At 42.9% G+C, this 25,385-nt stretch overlaps 1 protein-coding gene across 1 annotated transcript in view; it reads left to right on the top strand.

Moving 5' to 3' along the window:
• The window catches only part of tg (thyroglobulin), a 532,338-nt gene that overhangs the window by 99,855 nt on the left and 407,098 nt on the right, over positions 1–25,385 (top strand). The window contains exons 22-23 of the mRNA XM_068032631.1: positions 2,774–2,930; positions 21,445–21,669. Of these exons, the coding sequence (XP_067888732.1) occupies positions 2,774–2,930; positions 21,445–21,669 (382 nt within the window). The remainder of the gene's footprint in view (positions 1–2,773; positions 2,931–21,444; positions 21,670–25,385) is intronic.

Here is a 25,385-nt window from a genome sequence, read left to right as displayed (position 1 = left end):
GCCTCAAAATAAGGTGTCAGGCTGGTGAAGCTACAACACAGGACTACTTGCGTGCCAAACTGCATAAGCAGCATGTCTTAGACAGAGCTAAGCGATCCCACAACCAATGAATCCGATCTAAGCTCTACAGTCCTGCCACATCCAGTTGTGAATGGTGATGGACAATTAAACAACCAACAGGAGGAGGAGGCTCCACAAACATCCCCATCCTCAATGATAGGAGAGCCCGGCAGGTCAGTGCAAAAGACAAGGCTGAAGCATTTGCATCCATCTATAGCCAGAAGTACCAACTGCATGATCCATCTCGGCCTCCTCCTGAGGTCCCCAGCATCACAGATGCCAGACTTCAGCCAATCCGATTCACTCCACATGATATCAAGAAATGGCTGAAGGCCATGGATACTGGAAAGGCTATGGGTCCTGACAACATTCCGGCAATAGTACTGAAGACTTGTGCTCCAGAACCAGCAGTGCCCCTAGCCAAGCTGTTCCAGTACAGCTACAACACTGGCATCTACCCAACAATGTGGAAAATTGCCCGGGCACAAAAATCAGGACAAATCTGACCCAGCCATTACTGCCCTATTAGTCTACTCATGATCATCAGCAAAGTGATGGAAGGGGTCATCGACAATGCTATCAAGTGGCACTTGCTTAGCAATAACCTGCTCACTGACACTCAGTTTGGGTTCCGCCAGGGCTACTCAGCTCCTGACCTCATTACAGCCTTGGTCCAAACATGGAAAAAAAGAGCTGAACTCCAGAATTGAGGTGAGAGTGACTGCCCTTGACATCAAGGCAGCATCTGACTGAGTATGGCATCAAGGAGCCCTCGGAAAACTGGAGTCAATGGGAATCTGCTGGTTGGAGTCATCCTTAGCTCAAAGGATGATGATTGTATATGTTGGAGGGCAATCATCTCAGTCCCAGGACATTACTGCAAGAGTTTCTCAGGGTAGTGTCCTAGGCCCAAACATCTTCAGCTGCTTCATCAATGATCTTCCCCCCATCATAAGGTCAGAAGTGGGGATGTTCGCTGATGATTGCACAATGTTCAGCACCATTCACAACTCCCCAGATACTGAAGCAGCCTGTGCCCACATGCAACAAGACCTGGACAACATCCAGGCTTGGGCTGATAAGTAGTAAGTAACATTCGTGCCACACAAGTGCCAGGCAATGACCATCTCCAACAAAAGAGAATCTAGCCATCTCCCCTTGACATTCAATGGCATTACCATCACTGAATTCCCCCACTGTCAACATCCTGGCAGTCACCATTGACTAGAAACTGAACTGGACTAGCCACATAAATATTGTGGCTTCAAGAGCAGGTCAGAGGCTGGGAATTCTGCGACGGATAACTGACCTCCTGACTCCCCAAAGCCTGTCCACCATCTACAAGGCAAAAGTCAGGAGTATGATGGAATACTCCCCACTTGCCTGGATGGATGCAACTCCAACAACACTCAAAACGTTCAACACCATCCAGGACAAAGCAGCCCACTTGGTTGGCACCCCATCCACCACCTTCAACATTCACTCCTTCCACCACCAACGCACAGTGGCAGCAGTGTATACCATCTACATGATGCACTGCAGCAACTCACCAAGGGTCCTTCGACAGCATCTTCCAAACCCGCCACCTCTTCCATCTAGAAGGACAAGGGCAGCAAATGCATAGGAATACCACCATCTGCAATTTCCCCTCCAAGCCACACACCGTCCTGATTTGGAACTATATCGCTGTTCCTTCACTGTTGCTGGGTCAAAATCCTGGAACTCCCTTCCTAACAGCACTGTTGGTGTACCAACACCCCAAGGACTGCAGCATTTCAAGAAGGCATCTCACCACCACTTTCTCAAGGGCAACTCGGGATGGTAAATAAATGCTGGCCCAGCCAGCGATGCCCACATCCTCCGAACAAACGGAAAAATAGTACAGCTCAATTTTGCTCACTTTCTACCCAGTTCTCTGTCAACATGGCTGCACAGGTAGGTGTCGTGGTCATTATATTACTGGACTAGCATTCTGGAGGCCGAGACTAATAATCCAAAAATGTAAATTATATCTCACCATCACAATTTAGAATTTGAATTTAGTTATTTAAGCAATGTGGATTTTCTTTAAAAAACTGGTGTCATAAAAACCCACCTGGTTCACAACTGCCCTAAAGAGAAGGAAACCTTCTGTCCTTACTTAGTCTTGCCTATATGTGATTCCTAACCCACAACAACTTGGCTGACTCTCAACTGCTCTCAGAAGTGACCTAGCAAACCATTCAATTATATCAGGCAACTCGAGATGGACCTTGCCAGTGATGCCCACATCCTGAGAATGGAGAATATAGTTTTTACACAAACTAACAACCTCTGGGGACGCTATAAGGAAAACTGGAAATAGAAAAACTCAGATGATGGTGCAGTGGAGGATGTTGTACCAAAAGTGGCATTGAACTACATTGTTAGAGCAAAGTAGAGGAAGCTTTACTCTGCATTTAGCCTATGCTATGGTTGAACTCGGAGTATGTGATGGATCAGATTTACTCTGCATTTAATCTGTGTTGTAGCTGACCTGGTTGTACTGGATATCGGGTTCTCAAACTGCATAGGAATTCCATTTTTAGTGCTGGTAGTCGTCATCTTTCTAAACTACCTCAACTCTCAAAAATCATAGGAAAACCATCAAATAAATAAGGAAAACCATCAAACAAATACATGCTTGAAAATAGAAGGAAGAGTGGGAACACTGAATATTCCTGTCTCTTTTTAGGTGGCTATTGCTGGGAAAACAGTGATGGTCCCAGTCTGCGATGACTCGACTGTGTCAGTTGAATGTTTGAGTACGGATCATTTAGAAGTAACAGTTACTTGGAAAGTGCAGCTTGCAGATATCCCAGCATCCTCTCTTCCTGACCTGCATGACATAGGTAAGGTACATTGCTTCGTAATTTGTGCACATATTCACATTTATTGGGTGAACGTGATTGAACAATTTTAATATGCTACTTGAATTCCATGAGGCATTTGGCAACTTCAGATAGATTTTATTTAAGCTATGATTTTGAACATCCAAGGAAGTGAGGTAAAGAATTTGTCTATTAAGAGACTTGAACTTTCCAAGGAATGTGTTACATGACTATCGCTGTGGTTATAAATATAATTATGCAGTTACAGTACAATAAACTTTAAATTTCCTTTCAATCTATTCCTCCATTCTGTAAGTATTTTCTAATGCTTTTGAGATTTTCAACTTATTCACTGCATCTCATTTCTGCTGCTTTGTATTCCATACTTACTCCTGGGATGTCATTGATACCTTGGCTCACGGGGACAGACAGCTTGCCCCTTACCAAAGCCTCTCTGCCTGGCTGTATTTTCCACCACCAGCCCAGCCAATACTTTTGTGGTGATGGTGGTGTGGCCCTTAGCACCAAATCACACCTTGGTCTCTCTCCCTACCCTTCTGATATCTTCTTCTCCTTTAAACATCTCACTTTGTTCCACCTTTCTCACATCTTCTTTAAAATCTTTCTTCTCCCCCAGGCCCCAACCTGAGTTCTCACCAAGGTATTCTCCCTCCTTTCCTCCCTGAGCCTCTATACTGAGTGACTGTTCATCTTCAGTGAATTCAATTTCCATCTCACTTCCACTTACCCTCTCTCCTTTCATTTCACCACCCTCCTATCATCCAAAAGCCTCTCTCTTCATATAAATTAATTTACCCATATTCATGGCCACCACCTCGACTTTGCCATCTCATTTGGCCTCTTTACTCCAATAATTGTGTTTACATTCACAGAGTCAGTATTCAGTTTCATTTGTAATTCCTCAGATATTGAAGGCATCTGTACCTGCATGTAGCAAGACTTGGACAACATCCATGTTTCAGCTGATAAGTGGCAAGTAACATTTGTGCCATTCAAGTTCCAGGCAATAACCATCTCCAATAACATTTCTGCCATTGCCCCCGACATTTAATGGTATTACCGTCATCAAAATCCCACCATCAATGTCCTGGGGTCACCATTGACCAGGAACTTAACTGGACCAGCAATATCAATACTGTGGCTACAAGAGCAGGTCAGAGGCTGAGAATTCTGCAGCGAGTAACTCACCTCCCGACTCCCCAAAGCCTTTCCATTATCTCAAGGCACAAGTCAGAATTGTGATGGAATATCTTCCTCTCAGCTAGATGAGTACAGGTTCAACTATACTCAAGAAGCTCAACACCATCCAGGACAAAACAATCTTCCCATCCACCACCATAGACATTCATTGCCTTCACCACCAGCATACTGTGGCAGCATCTACAAGGCCTTCTTCAACAGCACCTTCCAAACCTGCAACCTCTATCACCTAGAACAGGGGTGGGCAATTATTTGGGTGAAGGGCCACTTAACAAGTTTTGGTGAGCTGTTGAGGGTCGTGCACATAAAATGAATTGTGTTAACAACTATTTGTTATTTCTTACATTAGTTAATTAGTTAGATTGGATGAGCAATTATGGCCCCCCCCCCCATCTAAATTATAATACTATACAATACACATAATATGAAAGTGCTGCATTTAAACTTGTAGTGTTTTAATAATACCTTTAAGAAAACAGGTATTTACTTACAGATATCCGATATAGATTTCCCCCAGTGCTGTTTTTGTGCTATGGATAGGGATAAAATAATTGAAATCAGAACAGCATAAATGTTTGCCATATCAATGAAATATTTGATAGGCTCAGTTACTGGTAAATTTTCTATCCTACATATACTATGCCCACTGACATTTTAAACCACTTCAGTTAAATCTGTTCCAGTGTCTAACGCCAAGTCAGCAGTAATCAGGAGACAATCAGTGGGTTACTTACATTGTAAATCTTGGTGCTGCTCTCAGTGCTTCTCCATGTATGCTTCCCTCCTCACCTGACAGCCGGACTCAGTTCCCACCTCGCAAAACGCCTGCCGCTGGCCACTGCTCCTTAGCTTACCTTGGGCCACTTCCTATTATCATCCATTAAAGGTCACCCTACACAAATAAAAGCAGGTAATCTGAGTTCCTTCTCTCAAAGTCTCCAATTCTTGCTCTTCAGAATATTTCCTGGATGGCCTGGCATGTCTCTACGGATGCAATGCTGGTTGAGTGCTGGATGTAAAGCTACACGGACCAGAGGTGGTCCGTGGGCTGTAATTTGCCCACTCCTGACCTAGAAGAATAAAAGCAGCAGGTGCTTAGGAACACCAACACCTGCAAGTTTCCCTCCAAGTCACACACCACCCTTATTTGGATATAGATCACTGTTCCTTCATCGTTGATTGTTCAAAATGCTGGAACTCGCTAACTTCTTTTATTCTTTCATGGATGTGAGCATCGCTGGCAAGGCTAGCATATGTTACCCATCCCTAATTTCCCTTGAGAAGGTGGTGCTGAACTGCTTTCTTGAACTGCTGCAGTCCAAGTGGTGTAGGTACACCCAAATTGCTGTTAGGAAGGGAGTTCCAGGTTTTTGACCCAGCGACTTTTAAGGAACGGCAATATAGTTCCAAGTCAGGATGGGGTGACGCTTGGAGGGGAGCTTTCAGGTGGTGATGTTCCCGTGTGACTGCTGCCCTTGCCCTTCCAGGTGCTAGAAGTCACGGGTTTGGAAGGTGCTGCCGAAGAAGCCTTGGCTAGTTGCTGCAGTGCATTTTGTACATGATACACAAAGCTGCCACTATGTGCCGGTGGTGGAGGGAGTGAATGTTTAAGGTGCTGGATGGGGTGCCAATCATGCTTTGTCCTGGATGGTATAGAGCTTCTTGAGTGTTGTTGGAGCTGCATTCATCCAGACAAATGGAGAGTATTCCATCACACTCCTGCCTTATACCTTGTGGCCAGGCTTTGGGGAGTCAGGAGGTGAGTTACTCGCCACAGAATTCATAGCTTCTGACCTGCTCTTATTTATTTATTTAGAGATACAGCACTGAAACAGGCCCTTCGGCCCACCGAGTCTGTGCCGACCAACAACCACCCATTTATACTAATTTATACCATTATACCATTTATACATTAATCCCATATTCTCTACCACCTACCTACACTAGGTGCAATTTACAATGTAGCCATAATATTCCTATGGCTGGTCCAGTTCAGTTTCTGGTCACTGGTAACCCCCAGGATGTTGATAGTGGGGGATTCAGTGATTGTAATGCCATTGAACATCAAGGGAAGATGATTAGATTCTCTCTTGTTGGAGATGGTCATTACCTGGCACTTGTGTGGTGCGAATGTTACTTGCCACTTATCAGCCCAAGTCTGAATGTTGTCCAGGTCTTGCTGCATGTGGGTATGGACTGCTTCAGTATCTGAGGAGTCGCGAATGGTACTGACCACTGTGCCATCCTCAGCGAACATCCCCATTTCTGACATTATGATGGAGGGAAGATAATTGATGAAGCAGCTGAAGATGGTTGGCCCGAGGACACTACCCTGAGAAACTCCTGCAGTGATGGCCAAGTCTGGAATGATTGGCCTCCAACAACCACAACCATTTACCTTTGTGCGAGGCATGAGTTTTTCCCTTGATTCCCATTGACCTCAATTTTACCTAACAGTACTATGGGAGTACTTTCCCCATACTGACTGCAATGGTTCAAGAATGCAACTCACCACCATCTTCTCAAGGGCAAATAGGGATGGGCAATAAATGCTGGTCTTGGTACCGATGCCCACATCCCATGAATGAATAAATAAATAAAAAATGACAAGTTCAGCTCCAACCACTTCCTTGTATCACTCAGCTCGTATAATCAAATCCCCTTCCAACTTCTTCTATATTAGCCCCGGGAAGAAAACTCTTACAATTGCTCTTTCAAGTTGCTAACTGTCTTGGCTTTGACATTCCATTTGTCATGATACTTCTACAGTGCTCAACCAGTCTCTCACCTAAAATTGTGTCGCTCATAAAATATTTACTCTCTCCCATCCTGGTAATTCTCCAGTATGGCCCCCATCTTTGCGCTCTTAAGTCTAAGGATCATATCTGGCACACAACTGGTTTAGCTATCCATCACCAGATCTGATCACATCAAGTGAAATTGGGTCTCACTCCCCACTGCTAAAGCCAGCCACTACTCTAGGATCGTCTTGGAGAACAAAGAGAGCTCTGGCTTCTTTTTTTTCCCTACTAAGCATCTCCTTAAACTTCTCTCGCATGGCCTTTCCACTTTTATCTCCAGCAATGCTGGGGGTAACAGTCATAGGAACAGAAGCAGGCTATTCACTCCTTCGCGCCTGTTCCGTGATTCAATTAGATAGTGAATTCCAAGTTGACTGCTCCTGGGTGCTACTACATGATCTCCAAAATTGGGTCCTTCAAACAAAATTCCCATTGGCCATTCTAAGTGGTGGGAGGAATTTCAAACAAGCGCAGTTGCTGGGAGCCTTACAACCACTGGTTGACAAAGAGTACTGTCTAGAACAGAGTGAACAAAGGGAACGCCAGTTCAGTTGTCCTTATTCCTGGGATGAAAGGGTTATCTTATGAGGAAAAATTGGACAGGTTGGGACTGTATTCGTTGGAGTTTAGGATGAGAGGTGATCATATTGAAACATGTAAGATGTTGAGGGGTTTTGACAGGGTGGATGTTGAAAGGATGTTTTCTCTTATGGGAGAGACTAAAACTAGGGGGCACAGTTTAAAAATAAGGGGTTTCCCATTTAAGACAGAGACGAGGAGAAACTTTATCTCAGAGGGTTGTGCATCTGTGGAGCTCTCTTCCCCTGAGAGCAGTGGAGGCAGGGTCACTGACAGTTTTTAAGGCAGAGGTAGTCAAATTCTTGACAAACAAGGCAGTCAAAGGGTATCAGGGATAGGCAGGAAAGTGGAGATGTGCCCATAAACAGCTCATGATCTTATAGAATGGCAGAGCAGACTCAAGAGGCTGAATGGCCTACTCCTGCTCCTAGTTTGTACGTTCGTATGTTATCTCCATCAAAGATGAGCAGTTGCTTTCTCTAATTTCTCAAGTTTGTCCCTACGGCTGAGTAGAGTATTAGAAATAACTGAGTGAGGAGAGCATTGGGTGGGTGATATTACAATTTATTTGAATAGATTGGTTTGACCAACTAAAGAAAATGAATGTGAACCTGGATTTTCAGAATGATTTGGCAGTATATATTGTTTAATAATAGCATCTGTCAATTGTCAGGAAGCCAGCTATTGTGCAATTAGGTAAAAACTAGCTGAAAACTGATTCAGAGGCAGACATTGGTCATATTCACATTTTGAAGTTCTTCAGTGTTTTCAACAGAATAAAATAAATTACTGTTTGTTTCTAAATTCATAGTGATAAAACGTATATGCAGATTTATCTGTTTATACAGATATTTTTTCCTGGGATATGGGTATCACTAGAAAGGTGCCCATAATTGCCCATGTCTAGTTGCCGTTGAAAAGATGTTTGTGGATTTTCTTGAACCACTGCAGTAAAGTGGTGAAAGTCCTCCCACAATGCTGTAAGGTAACAAATTCCAGGATCTTGACACAACAATGATATCTAAGTTGGAAGTACGGGACTTTCAAAATGTTATTTGTAGAATCAGACATTAACAATTCACCAATCACAGCCACAAACTCTGTTCCTGTGGGCATGGTCGCTCATTGGTATGAAACTGACAGTCCTGTTCAGAGTTCGTAGAGGATGAATTTGCGCAGAAATGGGACATGTCGCACACAGACATGAGTTAGAGCTGTGGCATTCCGCTGGGGAAATTAGATGTAGCTTTGCTCTACATCTCACCAATGCTGTATCAGGCCTGGAGTAGAATAGAAGGAGCCTTACTCTCCACCTCACTATTTCTGTACCAGACTTGCAGTACTTGATGAGGTAGAATAGAAGGAGTTTTATTCTATGCCTTATTCATGATGCACTGACGTACATGAGCTTTGTCCTACATCTCACCAATGCTGTACGTGGCCTGGAAGTACTCAAAGCTACAATTATTGCCTCAAAATGAGAAACGTGTTTTATTCCTCAGTAACAAAATCCCTCAAATTAACAAACAGTGAAGAAAATTCAATAAAAGAGAAATAGATTAATGTACTTGCAGAAGCCACTAATTGTGTGGGGTCTCATATCTGGAGATTAGATTAGAGATACAGGCCCTTCGGCCCACCGAGTCTGTGCCGACCATCAACCACCCATTTATACTAATCCTACACTAATCCCATATTTCTACCAAACATCCCTACCTGTCCCTATATTTCCCTACCACCTACCTATACTAGTGACAATTTATAATGGTCAATTTACCTACCAACCTGCAAGTCTTTTGGCTTGTGGGAGGAAACCGGAGCACCCGGAGAAAACCCACGCAGACACAGGGAGAACTTGCAAACTCCACACAGGCAGTACCCAGAATCGAACCCGGGTCCCTGGAGCTGTGAGGCTGCAGTGCTAACCACTGCGCCACTGTGCCGCCCAGATGTTGATAGAAAAAGTCTCTGAGGAACTGCAGTGAGAAATAACTCAATTTTGTGGTTTACTGTGAAGCAAGAGCCCTCACCAATAACCGTGAAGAAAGCATCGGTGAGAGAGCTAGCAAGCTCTGTGGTGAGAACTATACCTCTCTCACCATGCAATTGATAGTAGCATTCTTTAATGGGGATTCCCAGCGTGGAGCTGCTGTAATGTCATTAAGTTGTCAAAGCAGCCAATCACATTAAAATAAATTCTCCCAGACAGCCAACCAACAAATGAAAAGCACTAAAATTAAAACACTGTTTAAAAATTTTACTTAGAGCAATACACAGATTAGGGCATACACATGGGGTGAATGTAGTATCAGAAATACCATGAAAACACTTCTGAAAAAATTATTATAAAAAGTTTTTTAAAAATCTAGTAATTAATCATTATGGAGGTAGTTAACTACAATTAACCATTATAAAATTATATTTTCAGGGTCAAATCTGTTGTTCAGCAATTGTTATTACTCAGATTGCTGTTAAAAACCCTGATCGAGCAAGGTGTAACTTTTTATGGGGTTTCTAATATCGATGTGAGATTGGAAAAGAGGAAGATCTTGCCACATCAACTGATTTCAAAGATTTCTGGCTGTGGGGGCTGCAATGGGGTGAAGGAGGGGGGCATCCACAGTGCAGCCTGTGTTGGAGCAGTGAATGACAGCCCACCCAGGATTTGTGAATTAGTCTGCCTAAATCCTGAATTTGCGGTCAGTTTCAGAGGGATAATGACAGTGAACGCTGACAGTTCACCATCAAAAGCCCTAGCAAAATCTGGGCCAAGATGTGTATCTTTTGACTGGAGGTTACATTTCTCTGGGTCAATGCATTCCAAACTTTATCTAATATAAAATGGAATCAAAATGGCAACATATCATTTTAAAATTGGGAATATGGTGAAAAGAGGTCAGGAATTAAAACATATAAAAATACTGGAAACCTAAAATGAAAACAGAATATTATGGCCACTTGGTGCAATGTGGGTGGTTCCCACCGTTCAACTCCCCACCTGATTGCAGCAAGTTGGTTTTGTTATTAGGGTTTAACCCCTTGGTGTTTATTTTTCAAATAAACAGTGACAGGTTTTCTTGTAGGTTTAAAAATAGAAAATAAATTGTTTATTGATCGATACGCCTTATCTTGAAATTGTCACAACCACATCCACCCCCGCATTCGCCCGCACACGCACAACAGACAGATAGAGAGGGAAAAAAGGGAAAGTTGATTTTTAATGGGGACAGGTCACGATAAACCTGTTGAATTCTCTTGGAAATCAAGTTCTCGATGGATGTAGGCCTGAGATGATTATCGGTTTCTCTCTTAATTGAAAGTTCAATTGAAGACAGTGGATCACTTCTGGTTCACTGCTGTCTAATGTAGATGTAGGATTTTATAGCAGGGCAAGTGCCTTCTGGCTTGCTGGAAAACAAGCCGCTGGATGTTCCTCTTTGTCTCTTTCTCTCTGGAGAGCCTCTCTCTTGGCTGTCTTTTTAAAGTAAAGCTGTGTTACTTCTTACCTCCTGTTAGTAGACAGTCTGGTCTGTTCCCCATGGTGATCACACATTGCCCAGGACGTGGCAACATCACACCTTCGTCGTTTCAGAAGAAGACTTGTAATTTTGGAATGTTTTAGGTTGGGGTGCAATTGACACCTCTAAGCTTTGAAGATTTGTGCTTTGTCCTTGTCAGACAGTTTGAATACACAAAGGCCAAACCCTTTCTTCTTTGGTGGCCATTTTGAACCATTGTTCACTTTTTCAAATAAAGGTTCATTTTTTAAAAGACAAAGTCAGTTTTTTATAACTCTTCAGATTTAGTCCATGATTGTTATATCATTGCACTTCTAGTGTGCATTCCAAGAAGATGTATAGCAGAATATGACCTTTCAACAAATATGTCTCTTCATCAGTCCTCATCAAAAGTGATACCTTGAATGTTGATCTGCCTTCACTTTTCAGATGTTGAATGACTAACTTCCCTATTAGCTTCTTCCTGTTCTGTAAATGCTCGGCCATGCTGTTGTACTGTGATCGAGCAAATGTTCTTCATGTGTTACTATAGATAATCAGTGTTGTCAGGCTTTTCTGTCTGAGCTTAAGCCTACCTCATTGAACATCAACACACATGCACTTTACAACAGGGATGACCAGATAGCCATCAGGAATAGATAACATTTCCCGCTTTCTATGTCGAGCACCCCTATTGCTGCCAAGTTAACTCATCACAGACCGGGAATTGATCCTAGTGCCTCCCTAGTCTGTATGGATCAGTCCACATCATAGAATTTTACAGCACAGAAGGATGCCATTCGGCTCATATGACTGTGACTCTTTAAAAGAACTAACCAATTTGTCCCACTCCCCTGCTCTTTGCCCATAGCCCTGCAAATATTTCTTTTCAGGTATATATCCAATTCCTTTTCAAAGTTACTATTGAATCTGCTTCCACCATCCTTCCAGGCAGTGTATTCAAGATCATAACAACTCAATATATAAAAGAAAATTTCACTTTGTATCTCTAACTGTCTCTCCGCTGGTTCTATTGTCAATTATCCTCTGGTTACCAACCATCCTGACAGTTGGCACACTTACTTTGGTAGGTTACACTACATCAACTTATCATTTTGATCACATCCTGCAGCAAGTCAACAGAATTTTAAAGCAAATAACAAAATAGAGAAGTGTTTTAATCAAAGATTTCAATCTTCCCAATTCAAAGTGTAATTTATTGTTCCTGATGAGAATCAGTGTATCTAAATATTTTGTCTTGCAATCAGTAGTAAACACACTACTGTGGTCCCAAATCATTACGAACCATTTAATTTTATTTATATCTCTAAATTTTGAAGGAAAATTTTATATTTAAAGTGATGAATACCATGACAGTGATATGGAATATTTTCTTTATATTCGGTTTCAACTTCTGCCACAGGACTGAAACAGTGCTAATTAAAATCAAAAGTAGCATTTTCTGTGAATATGGTGGACTCTTCTATCTTATCCTTCTTGACCCATCTGCAGCTTTGTTAAGGTTGACTACACCAACCTCCCCAATGATTCTCTTCCATTGACCAAGTTGAGTGGGACTGCCTTCAATTAGCTTGACTCTTAGCTATCCAGTTGTGGCCAGAGACTCTCAAGTACTGGCTTCTCTGCCTCCACTCGCATGAATACCCTAGGAATCCCCAAGGATTCTTCCTTGGTCTCCATTTCTTCCTCATCTACACATTGCCCCTCGGTGACATCGTCCAAAGATTTGACATCGGGTTCCACGTGTACACCGAACTCTACATTACCACTACCTCTCTTGACCCCTCCACTGTCTCTTTGTTGTCAGACTGCTTGTCCGATATCCAGCCATGGATGAACCGTAATTTCCACCAATTCAACATAGGGAAGACTGACCATTTTCTGCCTCCACCCCAAATTCTGTTCCCTCACCATTAATTCCATCCCCTTCCCAGGTCATTGTCTCATGTTGAAAGAGGCTGTTTGCAACCTCTGCTTCCTATTTAACTCTGACCTGTGTTTTGGACCCTGTATCCTCTCCATCACAATGACCACCTATTAATAGCTCTGTAACTTTATTTGTCTTTGGCCCTTTCTCAGTTCATCAGCTGCTGAAACTTTCATCTATGCTTTAGTTACTTCCAGACTTGATTATTCCAAAGTATTCCTAAGTTTCCATCTTCCACCTGACATAAATTTGAGCTGGTCCAGAATTCTGATGCCCATAACACCAAGTCCTGCTCACACATCAGCCCTCTGCTTACTGAGTTGCATTATCTCCCAGAGTCCAATGGTTGTATTTATAAGGGAGTTCTATAATTAGGGAGATAATGGGTATCCCCTGCATTCGTGTTCGAGCATCCATAAAGGCCTAGGTAAGTAATATCTCAAAATGATTTGAAAGAAAATTGGAAAGTGATGGGTTGAACCAGTGGTCATGATCCATGTGGGATCCAATGACATAGAAAATCACAGGGAGGAGGTCCTGCTAAGCTCAGGAGCTTGGTGCTAAATTTAAAAGCAGGACATCGAGGTCAGTAAACTGTGGCTCACTTTAATCTAACGCAGGAGCAGAGGAGTAGCAGGAGACCTTTCAGTCAATCAAGCCTGTTCCATCATTCAGTTGGATATTAATTGCTTGTTAAACACATTTCCTGATTTTCCAGTCAATGGAAGGGAGAGTTGTGTATTGATTGTGTGACGACTGCCAATCTGATCTCACCTGTTTCATAGAGTCATAGAGTTATACAGCACAGAAAAAGGCCCTTCAGCCCATCGTGTCTGTGCCGGCCATACAGCACCCAACTATTCTAATCCCATATTCCTGCCCTTGGTCTGTATGCTTTGGCAGTTCAAGTACTCATCTAAATACTTCTTAAATGTTGTGAGGGTTCCTGCCTCCACCACCTCTTCAGGCAGTGCGTTCCAGATTCCAACCTTCTCTGGGTGAAAAAATGTTTCCTCAAATCTCCCCTAAACCTCCTGCCTCTTACCTTAAATCTATGCCCCCTGGTTCTTGACCCCTCCACTAAGGGGAAAAGTTTCCTCCTATCTAATCTATCAATGCCCCTCATAGTCTTGTACACCTCAATCATGTCCTCCCTCAGCCTTCTTCGCTCCAAGGAAAACAAACCTAGCCTTTTCAGTCTCTCTTCATAGCTGAAATGATGCAGCCCAGGCAACATCCTGGTGAATCTCCTCTGCACCCTCTCCAGTGCAATCACATCCTTCCTATAGTGTGGTGCCCAGAACTGTACACAGTACTCCAGCTGAGGCCTAACTAACATTTTATACAGTTCCATCATAACCTCCCTGCTCTTATATTCTGTGCCTTGGCTAATAAAGGCAAGTACCCCATATGCCTTCCTAACCACCTTATCTACCTGTGCTGCTGCCTTCAGTGATCTATGGACAAGTACAGCAAGGTCCCTCTGACTTTCTGTACTTCCTAGGGTCCAACCATCCATTGTGTATTCCCTTGCCTTGTTAGTCCTACCAAAATGCATCACCTCACACTTTTCAGGATTAAATTCCATTTGCCACTGTTCCGCCCATCTTACCAGCCCATCTATATCTCCCTGTAATCTAAGGATTTCCTCCTCACTACTTACAACACCACCAATTTTCGTGTCATCTGCGAACTTACTGATTATACCTCCTATATTCATGTCTAAATCATTAATGTACACTACAAACAGCAAGGTTCCCAGCACCGAACCCTGTGGTGCACCACTGGTCACAGGCTTCCAATCGCAAAAACAGCCCTCGACCATTACCTTCTACCTCCTGCCACTAAGCCAATTTTGGTTCCAATTTGCCAAATTGCCCTGGATCCCATGGGCTCCTACCTTCTTAACCAATCTCCCATGCAGGACCTTATCAAAAGCCTTACTGAAATCCATGTATACTACCTCTAGTGCTTGACCCTTATCTACACATCTCGTCACCTCCTTGAAAAATTCAATAAAGTTAGTTGTACACGATCTCCCCCTGACAAAGCCATGCTGACTATCCCTGATTAATCCCTGCCTCTCCAAGTGGAGATTAATCCTGTCCCTCAGAGTTTTTTCCAATATTTTACCAACCACTGATGTTAGACTCACCGGCCTGTAATTACCTGGTTTATCCCTACTACCCTTCTTGAATAGTGGTGCCACATTCACTGTCTTCCAGTCCTCTGGTACCTCTCCTGTGGCTAGGGAGGATTTGAAAATTTTTGTCAAAGCCCCTGCTATCTCCTCCCTTGCCTCACATAACAGCCTGGGATACATCTCATCTGGGCCTGAGGATTTATCCACTTTTAAGCCCATTAAAAGAGCTAATATTTCCTCCCTTTCAATGCTAATATGTTCAAGTATATCACAATCCGCCTCCCTGATCTCTACACCTACAATGTCCTTCTCCATCGTGAACACCGATGAAAAGTAATCATTTAAAACCTCACCTTTGTCCTCCGGCTCCGCACAAAGATTGCCACGTTGGTCCCTAATGGGCCCTACTCTTTCCCTGGTTATCCTCTTGCCCTTAATATACTTAGAAAATGCATTAGGATTTTCCTTTATCTTGCCTGCCAGTGTTTTTTCATGCCCCCTCTTCGCTCTCCTACTTACTTTTTTAAGTGCCACTCTACACTTTCTATCCTCCTCTATTGCCTCCGCTCTTTTCAGCGCTTGGGATCTGCCGTAAGCCTCCTTTTTTTTCCTGATCCAATGCTCTATATCCCTTGACATCCAGGGTTCTCTGGGCCTGTTAGTCCTACCCTTCACCTTAATGGGTACATGTTGGCTCTGGACTCTCACTATTTCCTCTTTGAATGACTCCCACTGATGTGATGTAGACTTTCCTACAAGTAGCTTCTCCCAGTCCACTTTGGTCAGATCCTGTTTTATCATATTGAAATCGGCCTTCCCCCAATTTAGTACCTTTATTTCTGGTCCATCTTTGTCCTTTTCCATAACTACCTTAAATCTTACAGAGTTATGGTCACTATCCCTGAAATGCTCCCCCACTGAGACTTCTACCACTTGACCAGCTTCATTCCGGCACAGGGCGGCACAGTGGCGCAGTGGTTAGCACCGCAGCCTCACAGCTCCAGGGAACCGGGCTTGATTCTGGGTACTGTCTGTGCGGAGTTTGCAAGTTCTCCCTGTGACTGCGTGGGTTTTCGCCGGGTACTCCGGTTTCCTCCCACAGCCAAAGACTTGCAGGTTGATAGGTAAATTGGCCATTGTAAATTGCCCCTAGTGTAGGTAGGTGGTAGGGAATATGGTATTACTGTAGGGTTAGTATAAATGGGTGGTTGTTGGTCGGCACCGACTTGGTGGGCCGAAGGGCCTGTTTCAGTGCTGTATCTCTAAATAAATAAATAAATTCCCTGACCCTTCCCTAGGACTTTCTTCATACAGCTCTCCTTGATGCATTTAAGAATTCCACCCCTTTTAAGCCTTCTGCACTAAGACTATCCCAGTTAATATTGGGGAAGTTGAAATCCCCTACTATTGTTACCCTATTATTTTCACACCTCTCAGAGATTTGCCTGCACCAAAGTCGAAAATTAAAATTATCCCATAATTGCTGTTTCTACCCTATGAATCTTTTCACCATTTTAAGGAGCTCGATTAGATCACTGCTCATTCCTATATGACCTAATACTAATTTTAAGATTGTGCCCCCTTTTTCTGGATTCTCCCCATGTTATGAGCAGGTGAGAAGGGGTCTAGGGGTTCCCTCTCAGCCTTTGCCTGGTTTAAACGTGAAGGGGGAGAAAAAGACTAGGACAGTGAACAAAAGAGAGAAGGCCTGATGAACCACAAGTTGTTAGATTGATTGGAACCAGACAAGGGTCAAATATGTTTCATGTGTACACATGCCTTGGGGTGAACAAAGGAGAAGGCCTGATGCTGTCAGGAGTGACAAAAACCAGACAACTCTCTAAGTTTCATGTGTACGTGCCTTGCTAATGATTGGATAGTATAATGTATACCTGCTTAGAATGTAATAGAGTAACCTAACTATGTACAAGTAGACACAATTGGACAGAGATAAGAGAGTAAGAAGTGTAACCGATTGATTGGTAAATGCATACGAGCTGTTATCTGTAAAATGGTATAAGAATGATGCTTTGTAACCACTCGGGGAGTTCGTACGCTATCTTGTATGGGTGCGGTCTCCCCTGCATATGCTTGCAATAAACAGGTAAACAAAGGAGCTTGAGTCTCTTGTGGTCACTCGTGGAATCGGAGGGTGACTGAACTCCCTTTCAAACCGTAACAGGGTTTAATTTTAAAACACTGTGTTTTTAGTGAATCCTCAGTGAATCCTTGCTCACTGCTCCAATTGTAAGGCAAAGAAATCAGACAGTTTTTTTTTAGATTTAAATAAGAAGGTGGAAGTTTATTAATCTTTAACTCTAATCTGGTTAACGACTATGAATATCGACGTGACCACGCTAGCATGCATCCCCAATAAATACACATGCAGAGAGAGACAGAAAAAGTAGAAAAGAACAAAGAGGAAAAGTTTGAGGCAATAGCTGGGTTATAATTACAGTCCTTTAAGTTCAATGTGGAGTCTTTGGTTGTTGGTAAGTCCTGCAATTCGATGGGGCCCAGTGCATGCTTCAACTTGGTTCAATGTCGGAGTCCTTTCTCTCTTGAGGTTTACGTGTCTTCCATGGGTCTGGTGGCTTGGGAGAAAGTGAGAGAGAGACAGCCAGGAGAGAGGCTTCCTTGTTCCAGTTTCAGTTGCAAACTGCCATCTTTCCTTTCTGTGTGGCACAATTCAAAACTCCAAGTTGACCAGCAGGTTAGTCATGTGACTAACTGGCTTAACCAATCCTGCGTTTGTGGATTTCAAAACTATCGGTGGGGGTGGGGGTGGGGGGGGGGGGGCGGGTGGGGGTGTGTGTCGTGCTGTCCCTTACACCCGACAGGACGTGGATCACCATTGCCCAGCCCAATCTCTGTTAATTGAATCAGTGAGAAATTCTTTTGTCTCCACAAGCACTGTCTCTTAGTATGCAAATGTCCTCCAAGCCCAAATGTCTGGTGATCTCTTTAACAAGTCATTTCTTCACTCCAGTTTAAAATCACTGCTCATATAACAAAATTAATATGCCTCATTCTTGGCAGGTGGGGTCTGCATGACACCCCACCATAGAAAATAGTTTGTCTGTATCGAACTTACTGAATCACCTTTATCATTTTAAAGACCTTTATTAGATCACTCGTCAGCCTACAAGCCACATTTATGCAACATGTTCTCATAATTGAACCTTTTATGCTCTGATATCATTCTGGTGAATCTGTACTGTACCCACTCCAAGGCCGGTATATCTTTCCTGAGGTTCAGAAGACAATACCCCAGCTGGGGGTCTGACCAAGGTTCTGTAATAACTGAAGCATCAGGTCCTCCATCGTAGCTAATATAGTAATTTAAAAGCAAAATACTGCAGATGCTGGAAATCTGAAATAAAAACAAGAAATGCTGGAAATACTCAGCAGGTCTGGCAGCATCTGTGGAGAGAGAAGCAGGGTTAACATTTCAGCTCAGTGATCCTTCATCAGAACTGATGAAGTTCAATCTGCCAGCAAAACAGAAAGTCCTGGAGTAATCCAGCAGGTCAGGCAGCACTTGTGGAGAGAGAAGCAGAGTTAACTTTCAGGTCAGTCACCCTTCATCAGAACCAAGCTGCCTTGGTCAGACGGGAGGGTCTTCACAATCCACCTGCAGGGAAGAAGACCTCCCGCCTTTCCCTGATGGCCTGGAGGAGAACCTGCAGTGAGGCATCACCGGACCATGGGGCAGGACGCTGCCTGATGGCTGCCATATCATTTACTTTGGCTGTAGGGAAAATAAATGATATGAAGTTGGTGGTGACTTTAACAAAATAAGGGAGGCAAAAACATTTTGATTTAAGTAAAAGCTTCAATTTAAGTTAGTCTGAAGATACATGAAAGGAAGGCCGCTGATCCTTGAGGCTACAAGCACAGAACGTTTTATATCTGTGGCGATCATGGTGCTTGGGACAGTGACAGCAGTTTCCACCAATGAAAGGCTGCCCTGCCACATGATTTCACGTGTTCCCCGTGCCTGTCACTGCATGGCTAATTTAAATACAAAATCGTGTGGGGAGATGGGATTTGTGGCGGAAGCGGAAGTTATGCCAACTTCCAGACCCATCGGGAATGCCGCAACACTCTGACCAAGAGTTTGCAAAGAAATAGAAAGCGCATTTCCTGAGAGTGTCTGCTGCTTCACCATGTAACTTTGGTGAAATTTTGATAGAAAACGCACTCTGACAGCGATCCTGCTGGTGAGACTTGCTGTTTAGGAGGAATCCTATGAAGGAGGGAAGCTCACCAACAGCTGGTGAAGCTACCTCTTTAAAATGTAATGGTGGAAGGGAGTTTCTCAAAATGGAGACATGTGACCAGTGGTGTTCCACAGGGATCCGTGCTGGGACCACTGTTGTTTGTGATATACATAAATGATTTGGAGGAAAGTATAGGTGGTCTGATTAGCATGTTTGCAGACGACACTAAGATTGGTGGAGTAGCAGATAGTGAAGGGGACTGTCAGAGAATACAGCAGAATATAGATAGATTGGAGAGTTGGGCAGAGAAATGGCAGATGGAGTTCAATCAGGGCAAATGCGAGGTGATGCATTTTGGAAGATCCAGTTCAAGAGTGAACTATACAATAAATGGAAAAGTCCTGGGGAAAATTGATGTTCAGAGAGATTTGGGTGTTCAGGTCCATTGTTCCCTGAAGGTGGCAACGCAGGTCAATAGAGTGGTCAAGAAGGCATACGGCATGCTTTCCTTCATCGGACGGGGTATTGAGTACAAAGGTTGGCAGGTCATGTTACACTTGTATAAGACTTTGGTTCGGCCACATTTGGAATACTGCGTGCAGTTCTGGTCGCCACATTACCAAAAGGATGTGGATGCTTTGGAGAGGGTGCAGAGGAGGTTCACCAGGATGTTGCCTGGTATGGAGGGCGCTAGCTATGAAGAGAGGTTGAGTAGATTAGGATTATTTTCATTAGAAAGACGGAGGTTGAGGGGGGACCTGATTGAGGTGTACAAAATCATGAGAGGTATAGACAAGGTGGATAGCAAGAAGCTTTTTCCCAGAGTGGGGGATTCAATTACTAGGGGTCACGAGTTCAAAGTGAGAGGGGAAAAGTTTAGAGGGGATATGCGTGGAAAGTTCTTTATGCAGAGGGTGGTGGGTGCCTGGAACGCGTTGCCAGCGGAGGTAGTAGACGCGGGCACGATAGCGTCTTTTAAGATATATCTAGACAGATACATGAATGGGCAGGAAGCAAAGAGATACAGACCCTTAGAAAATAGGCGACATGTTTAGATAGAGGATCTGGATCGGCGCAGGCTTGGAGGGCCGAAGGGCCTGTTCCTGTGCTGTAATTTTCTTTGTTCTTTGTTCTTTGTGATATATGTAAAGCATTTCCAATGGATTAAAAAATACAACACATAAGTTTCCATTGAAGTACTGCAGGGAATCTTAGGAAGGAACCTGAGAGTAATAAACACATCGATGTCCCAACATGATATGGAGCAGTTAAGAAGACTAGTAGAATGCTTTGGTATACAGCTAGTACAATAGAATATAGTGGACCAAACATAACATCCTGCAAATGCTGGAAATCTGAAATAAAAACAGAAAATGCTGGAAATACTCAGCAGGTCAGGCAACGTCTGTGGAGAGAGAAACAGTGCTAATGTTTCAGGTCAATGAACTTTGGTCACAATATAGTGGAGACCTTTCTCTACCCTGCACTTGAGGAACTGGTGTTTCCTAGGTGTTAAGGAAAAGAATAGAGACCCACTAGTTCTGATCTCCCCTCTGATTGTACTGCCTTAGGGTTTCCTGGGGCTTCCAAACAAGACTCAACAGGGCCTGCTGCATGAAAACTGGCATTAGGGACTGGCCCTGGACTTCTGCGGCCTGTAGGATCAAAGGTGAACCCATAGCAGGTCAAACACATGAGTGCCTTTTAATGTCCTCTCTCTTCTTACTCCAGTTAATCCAGCAATGCATAAATAAGGAGAAACTGTTTCCACTGACTGGAGGCACTGGGTAACCAGAGGACACAGGTTTAAGATAATGGTCAAAAGAACCAGAGGGGTGATGAGGAGACATTTTCTTACACAGCGAGTTGTTAATATCTGGAATGAATTGCTTGAAAGGGTGGTGGAAGCAGATTCAATAGTAACTTTTAAAAGGAAATTGGATATATATTTGAAAAGGAAAGATGTGCAGCATTATGGGGAAAGACCAGGGGAATGGGACTAATTGCTTTCAAAGAGCCAGCACAGGCTTGATGGGAAAATGGTCTCCTTCTGTGCTGTATCTCCTCTGATAACTGCAAAGACTCTTGTAAATATTGACAGCTTCATTTTTTTTAATCTGCAGAAAATGCTCTGGTAGGACAGGGGCTGATTGAACGTTTCACTGAGCTGATTAACAGCGGAAACTACCACCTCACTCTGGATTCCAAGCAGTTTCCGGCAGGTGTCTTCACCAATTTCTCCACAGACCAAGGCCATGACTTCTTACCCTCTGTTCGCCTCGAATGTAGTGATGGCTACAGAAGGATTTCAGGCACTCAGAGAGCTGGTCACAATGTTAGTGGGTGCGGTAAGTGTTAATGTCTTTTAATTAATTCCTTGCAGCAACTATGTCTCCCAGTAGCTAAGGAATTTTCGACAGGGGAATGGAACATAGGAATGGATGGTACCTTAATTCTAGAGTGACACGTAAATTCTACGCATTTTTCTTCCACCTTTGGCTCTTGGGTTCAATTCCAACCTAATCTGATGGACAAAGTTTCTTCTCTCTGTTGTGTGGAACCTTGGTGGAATGACAAATGAAATCATGGAATGAGAAATGAGAATGAATGAGAAATTGACTCTGTCATTTGTCTCTACCTGAGAGAAAGTTTTTCATAAAATCTCCCTGATCCCCTAGTCAATAAAATATATTCATCTGTCCTCACATCTTTGCTTTTTAGTTCTATCCTGTTCCCCTTTTCAACCCCAGCTGTTTAGGAATAGGAACATAAGAAAGTGCAGGACTGAAAGAGAATCTTCAGTCTGTCTGGCTGGTCCCATAAACTAATGATATTCAATAATTTAATGTAGCATAGTGGTGACTTCACCTTTAAGAAGCTGTACCTTTAAGAGATCAGGCTACTGATGTAACTGATGACATCATCATACATATATAAGGAGGAGACACCACTTTGAGAGACAGTCTCAGCATAAGGCTTACAGAGAGCGTGCACACACCAGTGAGGAAAACACCTGGAGCTGAGATCGTGCAATGTAGATAAGTAAGACAATAAATAGTGTCTGTGTTGGATCTGAGTGTAAAGTCTGCAATTATTATTTCATGAAGACTTAAGAAAACACAGCACAACATTGTCTTGTGACGAGGCTTAAAAAAAAACACACATACAACCCAGGAACATACGGAAGACTTGCATTGAGGATTCCAAATTTAAGCAAAAACAATCATCATGTGTGCACAACAATTGCCAGTCTTTCCAGACTTTACAAAGATGGACAGCAACCATAGCCACACTGGAGCAACTGGCCAGCAAAATTCGAACACCTAATGGTGGCACTCTATATCAATACACCCTGAAGAAAAAGAGCATTATCCCTACACTATGCTGGACCAAAAGTCAATGATCTCTTTGATATACTCACAGACAGCGGAACTGACGATGATTATGATGCAGTGAAGAATGCTCTAACAAGATATTTTCAACCAAGGGCAAATTCTCGCTACAAAATTTATGTTTTCAGGCAAGCAAAACAAGATAAGTACGAGACCCTTGACGGCTACGTGACGAGACTCAGAAGTCTGAACTAGAATTGCAACTTCACAGACGTGGACAAAGAAATATCCCAAATCATTATGACCTGCCAATCACCAAGACTAAGAAGGCAAACTCTTAGAGAGGGCGAATCATTAAACTTGCAAAGGCTACTCAATATTGGCAGTGAAAGACAAGCCGAAGTCTTAGAAGGGAAAGAGGCAAATAACATAAGATGAGAATCCCCTGAGGCCAGGTCAGGATTGTCAACTGAATCCGTGAATGTCACAAGAGAAAGGTTTCACCAGAGAAACACATAAAACACAAGGGCACAGAGGAAACCCAAAGAAAGGTCCGAGGCATGTCAAGGAAGACCAAGACAGAGGTCACAATCACATCACATTCAAACATGCAATCATGGTGGTGGTGCATGTCCTCACCACAGAACTTGTCCTGTGAGAGGAAAGAAGTGAGGAAAAATGGGATATTTCACAAGATATGCTGATCGAAGAATGCAAAGGACATTAATAGAGTTGAATGCCAGAAGGAAGATTATATATTCGCAGCACAAGAGAAGATTTTTGTTGCTTGCAACCACAAGTACCGAGGCCTGCCCATGTCTGATGTGTTCATAGCCAATTCAACAATCTCTGCAGTAATTGATTCAGTAGCAACAGTCAACATAATGGATGCCCCAACATTCCACAGGTTACATAGAAAACAGAAACTGCAATTGAACAAACCAATATCTAAAATCTTCTCCTACGGATACGGTACTCCTCTACTGGTCCTAGGGATGATCCAAGTCACTCTCAAATCCTCCTGTGGGTCCATATGTCAGACTGAGTTCCATGTTATAGACTGAAGCAAAGGAAATCTGCTAAGTTTTGAAACTGCTAGCAAATTGAAGCTGATCACAATCAACACTGTCAGAGGATAGAGCTACCTGACAAAAGAAGACATCTTGAAGAAGTATCCACTGCCACAATTCACACCTACTCAACTGTATACGCACTGAATGGAAAGCTTGAGGGATAGAGGCAAGAATCAAAGCAAAAGATAAAGATAGATGCAGACTGATGGATGCACGCAAAAGATATCGAGATAAAAGAAGGAGACATAGTCCTGATTCGCCAAGGGAACATATCAGAAATTAGCTCACCATTTGATCCAGGAGTGCTTACGGTAGTTCAGAGAAAAGGAAGCATGATCGTAGCAAAGAGAGAAAACTACATTGTGAAAAGAAATGTAACCTCCATCAAAAAAATCAATGCTAAAACAGAAGAGAGTGACAAAGATGACTTCAGTCACTTCATGCCTGCAACAAATCAAGAAGCAACTCAGCCAAATCAAGCACAGCCGAGATCAATACTGCAAGATCCACAGAGAAGATCATCAAGACCTCATCGATTACCTGTCTGATTTAAAGACTATATCATGCTTCAATGATTAAGGGAGCCTGGTGGGAAGAAAGTCTGGTATTGAGGGTGATGTGCCTGAAAACTCTGCCCTCCAGAATGGCAAAAGGGTATTAGTGAGAAAGGATCCTTTATTATTAAGGCTACCCCTCCTCCTTTGCTATTCTGTCTGTCTTTCCAAAATATTGTGTACCCTGGCCTCAGAAGATCATGAAATAGAATCAGTATGGGTGGAAATTATGAATAGCAAGAATCAGAAAACACTGGTGGGCGTAGTTTGTAACTCCCGTAACAGTAGTTATACCATTGGATGGATCATTAAACAAGAAATTATTGGAGCTTGTAACAAACGCAATATAATAATTGTGGGGAACTTAAATCTTCATATAGACTGGGATAATGAAATTGATAACAGTGGTCTAGAAAATGAGTTTGTAGAATGTTTTTGGGACAATTTCGTAGAGCAATGCGTTGTGGAACCGATGAGGGATAAAGCTATTTTAGATCTTGTATTGTGCAATGAAGCAGTGTTAATTAGTAATATCATAGTAAAAGATCCACCTGGAAATAGTGGTTATAATACCATTGAATAACATGTTAGTTTGAAAGTGACATACTTCAATCACAAACAAGAATCTTAAACTTAAGGGAAGCCAATTACATAGATATGAGGGGAGAACTGGCTGAGGTAAATTCGGTAAATAGACTAAAAGGTATGGTGGTATATGAACAGTGAGAAACCTTTAAAGAAACAATTCAAAATGTTCAACAAAAATACATTCTTACTTTTCTGAATTCGCTTTTTGCCAGATTTATTACTAAGTCCACAGCTTGTAACTTTTCAGACAGACTTTTTAGCTGGTTTAAGTGTTCTTGCCAAATATTACTGTATATTAGTACATCATCGAGATACACTACACAGTTGGGAACATAGACTACCACCCGATTCATTAATCTTTTAAAAGTGGCTGGGGCATTTTTTTAGCCTGAATGGCATCACCTGGCATTGATAAAGACCATCAGGTGTTACAAAAGCTGATATTTCTTTGGCTCGAGGAGTCAAAGGAACTTGCCAGTATCCTTTTAACAAGTCAATCTTGGTAAGAAACCTAGCA

The sequence above is a fragment of the Heterodontus francisci genome, chromosome 5 (assembly GCF_036365525.1).
Source record: "Heterodontus francisci isolate sHetFra1 chromosome 5, sHetFra1.hap1, whole genome shotgun sequence".
In the NCBI taxonomy this organism is placed as follows: Eukaryota; Metazoa; Chordata; class Chondrichthyes; order Heterodontiformes; family Heterodontidae; genus Heterodontus; species Heterodontus francisci.
This window is presented reverse-complemented; position numbering and strand designations above follow the sequence as displayed.